This window comes from Myxocyprinus asiaticus, chromosome 27 (genome assembly GCF_019703515.2).
Source record: "Myxocyprinus asiaticus isolate MX2 ecotype Aquarium Trade chromosome 27, UBuf_Myxa_2, whole genome shotgun sequence".
NCBI lineage: Eukaryota > Metazoa > Chordata > Actinopteri > Cypriniformes > Catostomidae > Myxocyprinus > Myxocyprinus asiaticus.
Genome location: NC_059370.1, coordinates 7,610,845 through 7,620,705, shown reverse-complemented (window position 1 = coordinate 7,620,705; position 9,861 = coordinate 7,610,845). Strand labels below are relative to the sequence as shown.

General features: G+C 39.1%; 2 protein-coding genes across 2 annotated transcripts in view; one reads left to right on the top strand and one right to left on the bottom strand.

The window, feature by feature from the left end:
- Positions 1–1,634: 1,634 nt before the first annotated feature.
- Positions 1,635–9,861, top strand: part of LOC127418031 (PH and SEC7 domain-containing protein 2-like) — a 53,060-nt gene continuing 44,833 nt past the window's right edge. Inside the window, exons 1-2 of the mRNA XM_051658353.1 lie at positions 1,635–1,765; positions 2,447–3,190. Of these exons, the coding sequence (XP_051514313.1) occupies positions 1,710–1,765; positions 2,447–3,190 (800 nt within the window). The 5' untranslated portion in view covers positions 1,635–1,709. The remainder of the gene's footprint in view (positions 1,766–2,446; positions 3,191–9,861) is intronic.
- Positions 5,761–9,861, bottom strand: part of LOC127418038 (transcriptional activator protein Pur-alpha-like) — a 65,969-nt gene continuing 61,868 nt past the window's right edge. Inside the window, exon 2 of the mRNA XM_051658366.1 lies at positions 5,761–5,853. The gene's annotated coding sequence lies outside the window, so the exon portion shown is untranslated. The remainder of the gene's footprint in view (positions 5,854–9,861) is intronic.

Here is a 9,861-nt window from a genome sequence, read left to right as displayed (position 1 = left end):
TGCTTGTATCTGATTCACTCCCTTCAGCTACAACAGAACAGCTAACCAGTCACTGATCTCTTATTCAGTAGATGATTTGTATACTATAATTTGATTCGCTTACATCAGATATATAGAAACATCGAAGGTCAGACTGTCTCTCTTTAAAAACTGATCGTTCTCACAACCATGCATTGTTACAATTCATAAAGTTACCGGCCAACTGCCGCGTAACACTGTTTCATATACTCGCCAACGCCAATTTGTACTTGCATTTGCCGCTTGGCGAGTGTTCATTTTGGACCCTGGCAACATATTTTTGTTAGTATCTTGCTGAACAAACTTAAAATGGGTTTCAGGATTGAGACCATTTATAGTTGGACTCAAGACGGGACTTGAGTTCCCCAACTCTAAAAAAGACACTAGTAATCTCACTTGCATCTCTCCTTGAGAGTTTCAAAACAGATTTAAACAATGTGACTGTGACGACGATGAGGGTGTGGCCGGACCGTGAGGGGACACGCCTGGTGCTGAGTTGCCCCAATCAGCGGGAGAGAGAGATGAGGAGCAACCGGGGATGCCAGAGAGAGAGAGAGAAAGAGAGATAGAGAGAGAGACACACACACACAGAGCTGTGTTTGTGTGTGTATGTGTCTGTGTGTCAGTGTTCTGCTGAAAAGCAAAGTTTTATGTTGTTTAAATTGAACAATAAAGTATATGTGTATTGTTCAACCCAGTCTCAGCTTCCTCCTTCCCACACAACAACGAACCTTGTTACAGTGACAAACTGCTCAGATTTGCTGAATACCAAATCTACTATCAAAAGTCAGAGATTTCAATATGAACTCAAAAACATCTCATCAAATTCTTTCAAGATTGTTCCTACTGTATATTAATGATGTATATTAACGATTATTGATGTTTTGTTTCCATTTTTATTTCACCTTAGGTGTTTTAGAAATAATTACTGAGATGAAGTTGATACTTACAGGAAAGATAACTGAGAAATCCCATTAAGTCTCCTGAGTTATAAGAGCAAACTCTGAGTAAAAACACTTTCCTCTGGAAACAAATGGGATCTTACACATTCTTTGGCACTATTGGGTTTTAATAAATTGCATTTATTTCCATACTAATAAAACTGGATTATAAAAGGAATGTGTTGTCTCAGTAGGCCATTATCCTATATCATTCAGGCGTCACCTTTATCACACATCTTATCGCTCCATCTCATCTTCTTCCTATAGGTGTGACATTTACCTGCTTCCCTGGTTCCTGACTCTGACCTTGTGACCACAGGCTGCCAGGACACCGTGATTGAGGAGGCCACCATGAGTCAGGAGGGGCATGACCCCCTCCGCACAGATACCACAGCTCCAGATACATCCCCAGCACCGGAGCTTTCTCAAGCCCAAGAGGGAGAGTTAGAACTGTGGGAAGAGGAGACAGACAGCCCTAGGGGTGGAAATGGAGAGCCTTGTAATGGGACAAAGCTGGATGAGGTGGACAATGGGGAGGGGGGTGGAGATACTACAGAAGACAGACATACAGAGGTCATCTTGGGATTGGAGACATGTGGAAAGAGTGACAGATATAAGCAAACTAATGAAAAGGAGGAAGAGAAGTTGAGATTAGAAGAGAAAAGTAGAAACGAAGAAATTGAGGGCAGCTGCCAGTGTCCTTTTGCTCAAATTGGCAATGGGGACATCTGTAAATGTGAAGATACAGAAATGCCGCTGCCCAAGAGCCCAGCAGAGGACTCAACCAAGCCCCTGTGCTCTCTGAGGTCAGTAATACAATGGTATATAACTCTACCAAATTACAAATTATAACAACCTTGAGGAGTTTTTCCTTGCCGTAGCTTTTGTCTTGCTCATTGATCATTTGTAACAATATGTAATGTGAAAAGTGCCATAGAAATAAAACTGACTTGACATCGAAAACATACAACCCATTGTTTTTTCAAGACTTCAACTGTCTGTAAGCAGAATGGATCAATAAATCCCCATGAATGACAAGACTGCAATTTTTCACAATGATACTTGAGTGATGTATTCAGTTGCTGGGCCCACCATTTCTTTCAAAACATTTAGAATATTAAACCCGTATTGCAGTGTTTAGCAGTGCGATTTTCAGTGTCAGTCCTCACAAATGGTGTGACACATATGTTACAATAATGATAAGGAGATATTTTGAGCACTGCTCGTGGCAGGGGAGCTGTCCTGAATGGTGCTCCCCTCTGCTGGGACTCCTCCACTGCAGTCGTGATGAAGAACTGTGACAGCAGCCGGACTAAAGATAGGAACACGCACCGCGCATGCCAGAAATAGAGCATTTGTGTACAGCACAAAGCCAGAGCTCTTTAGCCAGGTGTTTTGTGGCTGGCAGGGGTATGGGCAGCTGACTATCTTTACAGGTTAGTTCCTGAGGTTTGCAAGTGTGTTGACTGGTGTCTGTATTACTGCAGGTTTGAAAATGGGGTTGAGGATGACAGTGAAGGACAAGACGACGAGGATGGGGTTGTGGATGATCTCTCAGCAGAGGGTAACCTAGATGCCTTCAGCTCCACATTTGAGCTCTCTGTAGAAGAAGCGGATGCAGAAGTAGAGGACGAGGAAGAAAAAGAGGAAGGGGAAGGAACAGGGGTGACCCTAAACCAAGACAGTTTCAGCTCCACGTTTGAACGTATTGTTGAGCAGGTTGCCAAGACAGATGCTGTTGAGGAGGAAGAGGATGAAGGGGAGGAAGACTACGACAGGACAAAAGAGAGCCAGGATGGTTTTAGTTCCACATTCGAGCGTATTGTCGAGTCAGAGCTTCTGAGATGTGGGACTTGCTATAGCAGTCTGGATTCTCTGGATGTACTGTCGCTTACAGACGAAACGGACAGCTGCGTTAGCTTTGAGGCGCCGCTCACGCCTCTTATCCAGCAGAGGGCCCTAATGGGCCCTGAACCTCCAGAACTGGAGCTGGAGACAGTACAGGAAGGGGCTGAGAACCAGGAGGGGGAGGCTGAGCTGGGGATGGATCCAACAAGGGAGGGACTCATGGAAGGAGCCAGCTCTGGAAGTCCGCTACGGACCACTATACCAGGAAGCAGGTCAGAAAATGTCCTGAGCCAGCCAACACAATGGATCATCCCTAATGGATTCCACATTGAGCTGCCCGGGAATGGAGAGAGTGGGGGCCAAACTATGCCAAACTCTATCAGGTAAGGATACAGTGGTTAGGACTGGTCACTCATGAGCTCTATTTCTTGCTTGGTTTGCCCAGTAGATGGCATGCAGCGCTAGATAATAACCTGGACTGATTCTGCTGAGTCCTGTTCCAAACTAGTGAGTCACAAATCTTGTGCTCTTGCTATTTGTGTAGCACAGACAATAGCACATCTGGAATTAGGGTGTCAAGATCCAAGTCCACTTCTCAATGACTGTTTGCTAATTGCTGCACTGATGAAGCATATGGCAGCTTACACCATACGATAGCAGAACTGCTTAGAAATTAGCTCATTTAAGAAAATAGTCTATTGTTTGGAGAGGCTGTTTCTTGTCCTGCTGTAGAAGGGGGTATCAAACTGTGACCCAGCCAACTGGAAACTTCTGTATATTGTATGGATCTAAAATTGAGCCAGTATCCAAGAGGAAAGATTTCCACCTCTGGGAGCCAATGATGGATAGGTCTGATTTAGCTGCTGTCTACTGCTGTTTAGAAGGTGTTCTCTCTCTCTCTCTCTCTCTCTCTGTCTCTCTCTCTGTCTCTCTCTCTTTCTCTCTCACTTCATCCATCTGGTCTGGACGCAGCAGCAGCAGATGTTTTGTTTTTTTCCCTTCCCAGTTTTAAATGACTAGCAGCTTCCTGCCCTGTAGTCTGGCTGAATGAGGCATTGTTTTTAGGGAATGACATCATTGCCTTTGGCTTTCCTCTTTCACAATGGGAGCCCTGCTCTAGTTTTTGGTTACACTAAGCTTATTCAACTGCTGCTTGTCTGATCAGCACATTACACTACCATTAGTGCCCTTATGTATCAATGTTAGAGACCATCTACTTATATTTTATTGACTGGAAGGGCCAATACTACATTAGAAAGCTTGCAGTTGACCTCTGCACTGGACAAATGAAAATGAGATTCATTAAAAGCCCATCTCTCAACATTAGCCGCTAACATTATCAGCCTGTAGTCTACCAGAGGCTGGTAACTACACTAGCCACACATGCTGTTCATTAGCACTTCTTTGATGTTTTGGAGTTGCATTGTGGCTATACTTGTACATTGTTGACTGAAAGTTTTGAGGTATTCACCTATGTTTTGGTGCAATCTCCTGCTTCTTTTATTTTTTGAAAAAAAAAAAAAAAAAAAATGTTTTGCCTTTCCCATGACACAATATGGGTCAGATACACAAAATAATACATCAAAATATTTAGTGTTGACAAAATAACAATATTTTGCATATCACACATGTATTTAATGCAGCAGTCATTTTCCCCCTAGATCCTAAGTGTACCTACCTTAAATGAAGGACATAGTCTAAAAAGTAAATAATTCCTTTTACATTTGTCCAACAGACTTCATGGTTGGGACACTGAAAATATAAACACAATTAATAAAAAAAAAAAAAAAAAATTCTAAATTCAGCTGAGCCTGGGTGACCTTGTTTACCTCATAGCAGGTGAACTGTGGAAATCGGACCTTCAGAATGAAGGCTGGCTTAGAGTTTGCCTGATTTAAAAAAAAATAGTTGGTAACACTTTACAATAAGGTTCCATTTGTTAACATTAGTTAATGCATTAGGTATCATGAACAAACACTTAATATCTTTTTTTTTTTTTTTTTTTTTTACAGCATTTATTAATCTTTGTTAATGTTAATTAATAAAAAATACAATTGTTCATTGTTGGTTCATGTTAGTTCATAGTGCATTAACTAATGTTAACAAATGCAAATTTTGATTTAAAAAATGTATATGTTGAAATTAACATTAACTAAGATTAATAAAATGCTTAAGTATTTTTCATTGTTAGTTCATGTTAACTAATGTTGTTAACCAATGTTAACAAATGGAACCTTATTGTAAAGTGTTACCAAATATTTTATGAATATCTGACAGTGTTGAGGCCATAACTTTGAAACCTATATTTTTTTAATTAACGTCTTCCTTCTCTTAGAGGTTATAGACACACCACACAAAAACTGATACTGCTGCACTAATTGTTGAGACTCAAGACAAAGCATGTTTATCAACTTTAACAGCCATTCATTTTATTTGCAACATTTTCACTTTGAAATTTATCAGAGATGATCACTAGATTGTGCTTAACTCATAAGTATCATTTGATTTGATTTTCTCTTTAATCAAATTACTTTGTCACTTACTAACCCTAAGACCATCTGTCCTCAGACCACAACTCAATACTTCATATAGATTAAAATATATATTAAACTTAAGAAAATCAGAAACAGAAATATCTTTTAAAGAAACATTACTATATGTCCTGACAGAAGAAAAAGAGAAGCATGTGCTGTTAATTACCAAATCCATAGAGCCTCACAAGCTCTGCTAGCTGGCAAAGAGGTAGTTACATGAGCCACAGTCAATTTAGGTGAATTTTATTACTAAAACTGTATAGAACTGAACATTTTCATGCAGTTGAATCTCTATACAGACTGATCTCACAGTGAAATCTGAAACAGTAGGTTGACTTTTCTTAAGTTAAAATCAGTCTGTGCTTACTGAAATGTGAAACACTGCCCTCAGTCACCAAAGCAGTAAGTGTAGTTGGGTGTTTGGGCACGTTTGAGCTCCATTTTCCGAGTGAAATGTCCACAGAGAGGCGCCAAAAGTGAGTTGTGTAGCGAGTTGTTTTCAGCTGTACATGCTGTAATATAAAGAAGAGAAATACATATTTTATTAAATGAACCCCCTAACTCAAACTCCTAAACTATGCTTAACCATAAGTGGAGTAAAATATAATGTTAGTGGGAAAAATGCAACCTCCGAATTAGTATTGTCACAATACCAAAATTTCAGTAGTCGGTACAGATACCAGTGAAATGTCATGGTTCTCGATAGCAGAAATATGGTAATATGGTAATGTGTTATTACAAAATAAATAAAATAAAAGTGTATTTAAGTAGGACCCTACTGAAATCTGTTTTGTTTTTTCCTAAGTCCTGTGTTTTCCATTTCATTTTTATTTTTTCAGAATTCCATGTTTTAAAGTTAAATTTAATTTCATCATCAAAATATTGTCTAAACAAATTAATGCCTAAAACCTTTAACAAATGAATATAGAACAGTTACTTTTCAACAAACCATTGCAATTTTTTTACAAACTTTTATTCAGTACACCAGCACTCTAAATTCTGATATTGCATATGTTGCATAATTATGAATATTATGAATATTATTATTATTATTGTTATTATTAATCTTTATTATTTTTATTACTATTATTACTACAGTGTATATTTCATTTTGCTATACAGTTTCTTCAATTTCAGGCATCTATCTTTTATTCTGAAACAAGCTTTTATTTTGATGTGTGTTTTTGACGGAAGCTTTACAAGTCCGGATAAACTGTTCGCTACACGCAGTGACCATTAATGCTGTTTTAATTATATAAATATATAGTTTGCATGTGCTATGCGCTTCACAGGAGATTAGTGCTCTGCTCTGTCATCTCATATAACACACAGAGCACGTGATTCTGTGGAGTTTAGAGTTATGAGCGGTCTGCTTCACACATTCACTTTAAAGCACGCAGCTCATGCAGACTAAGATTGCAGTCTTTTCGCAGTTCAGTAATCACACTAGGACATATCACAATTTTAATTTGATAAAAATAAATGTCCCCAAATATGTCAAATTTGTGTGTGAGCATTTGAAAGCAGTCATGTATCAGTCAGACAGTGTGTGGTTATCGAATTGATTTGGTGCTTGGTACTACCAGTACTGCAGAAACACTGGTATCATGAGATCTTTTTTATTTTAGTACTGACTTGGTACCATAGTACCGGTACTTTTGACATCACTACTCTGAATCAAACTCATCAGTTTCTGTTTCTTTTACAGTATGGGAGGAAAATGTCTTTAGAGAACATAATGAAGCTGTAAGATCAAACTGGCGTTGACAGTTTAGCACTAACTTGCTGCCTTCAAGTCATGCCAGCATAACCATATTTACGGGATGAGCGCACATGAACGCGTCCACAAAGTTGTATTTGCCAGTGGACAACTCTGGATCTCTTTTGAGACCTGACTTTCCAATTTAGAGGAGTTTCAACAACGAATCATGGTGAAAATTTGCTAGTGGTCATATAATCATGTATGTTTACTGTACAGCTTAGGTTGTACGTGTTTTGCATGCTGTTGATGAAGAACAAGCAGTAAATATTTAAATATGTACGTATATGAGGCGATAAGCATGCATGACTAAAACTACATTTCCCATTCCTGCCTTTATTAGGAAGTAAAAAAGAAAGACTGAAAAATGAAATTGCCCAACACACCCATTTTATTCACTTAAGCGCACATGACATCATAATTAATATGTAAGTAGGAAACTCTTTGCAGGATTTGATTGCAACAGTAGCAACAATAACAGATCCCTTTAAACTGATCTGTTTTCAGATTAGATTAGAGTTGAATGAAAAACCCTGTTTTCCCCAAAACTGGGATAGAGCTCAGAGTAAACCAGAGAGGGACTGTAAATGATGTTCATTTTTGAGTCATAAACTCAAACTATTCATCATCCAGTCCCTCAGTTGTTCTTAGCTGTGCATGAGTGTATGTTTGAATGCAGTGATTTCCCATTAAGGATTCATGCTTCAGAAACCAACATCAAACATACAGTATTACACACACTCTCTCCAGCCATCTTAAGAGCAATCTGTTCATTTTCAGAGGGCCACGCTTCATTACACCTAGAGACTGACCCGAGTTTAGACGCAATTAAGTGATTGATCTGTCAGCCCTGGCTGCTTACAGAAGATCAACATGCAACATGCGATGCAATGTGATGCACTGTTTTGTGATGCTCTGATGGCAGTCACTAATTTGTATGTTTCACCCCTTTGGCTCCATGTTACAGGAACAATCACCCCCACCTCATGCCTCTCTGAAATCGGCACCTATTCACACAAAAGAACATTCTCATTTATTCTTTCTCTTTATCAGGTGCTCATAATCTCTTTCTTTATCTCGCCCTGTCAAACACACATACCCACAAGCACATACACATGTAGGGTACGCCCCCATCACACACACACACTTCCTGTCTGGTTCTGCTGCATACTGGTTGTGTGTAGGAGCAGTGGGCGAGTGCTGTCTAGCTGATGATTATCCCTACAGGATGCAGGGAGAGCCACACACACACACACACACACACACACACACACACACACCACATCTGTCTGATACCTACAAACTGACTGAGATAAATCTTGTACATGGACACTCATTCATTGACTTATATACTTTAATACAACAAAGAGAGAAAGAGTGTCTTAGTTTTTTCTGAAAAACACACCCTTTCTTTTCAAAAGCATTTTGCTTGTTTGAAATCAGTTCTATTTACTTGATTATTCTTGCAGGTATTAACGCTTACATCCCTTAACTTTTTGTACTCTATTACTATTATACAGTTTGTGCACAATGTCTTTAGGTCTATATGGGACACAGTGTAGAAAGTCAAGCTGTTTTATTTTTAATTCTTTGTTATAGTAATAACCATTTCAATATTCCTTGGCCATCTTCATTCATTTGCTTGGCGTTAGCAGACTAAATAGGCAGCTGCCATCTAAGGCAGCATTCTACCTCATCAGTCTACCTCACTGATGTCACATCCACATTTAATTTGGAAACTCATTGATTTTGCTGTTTTTACCTCTGATCCACACTGGAATGGTATTTTCCTCCACCAAAAACAGAGCCTTTTGTAAATGCTCTCCATTCTACTGCATACTTTGGAAAACGATGATGTTAAGAAACTGAAAACGAGTTTTCAAACAAAAAAAGAATTAGTGTGCATGTGGCCTGATTTGGAATGCTCTATATAGGCTGCAACTCTGTGTCATATAAATAGCACTCCTTCTGCAAAGTGCATGGGATACTAAACTTACAATTGATTTCAAGAGAGTTTGGCGTTATCATGTTGCTAAATTAACAATTCAGTACTCTACTAAACTTAAAAATACATGGCACACAAATATTTGGTAAAATAATCCATTTTTAATGACTGTGTCTAGAAGGGAACCCTCAATTGTTGCAAAGTGTCATGAGATTGTGTTTATTGTCTTTAGTTGGACAGAATCCTACACCTTCCTCTACCCTAAACCTAACCCGGTATCACTTTACATAAAGAGACATGATAAACTGATAGAAATTTGGCAAACAGTATACATTTTGGATTATCGTCTGTATTGCGGTTACGCAAAATCACCACCGCATGCAAGAAATGTGCACTTCATTCTATTCATGTAATATGTATGCGGTACACATTCTGTCGGAGAAATGGAGGGGGAAGGCGGAGCAGCTTTATTTGAGACTGTGCAAATTCAATGGCATTCTTCTCAAGATCTAAATATGCTTCTCTTCTCACACACGCAGCTGTTTCACGTGATTGTCGTGCGTGCTGTCTCTGAAGCATGAAAGTGCGTGCAAGTCAAGAAGGCTTCCAGATTGTGCTCCACAGACAGGGGAACGCAGAGCATGTGATCACTCCCATTACTTAATCTGGTTTCTCTCTATCGCGGCACAAACTTCAAAACCTGAGTGACATATTTGAATTCTTCTGAGTTTTGAGTTTTTTTATCTTAAAGCGCTATTGAGGAAGTCAGACATCTCAAACGGCGAGAGAGCCTGACATTCTAGCCAACACTGACAA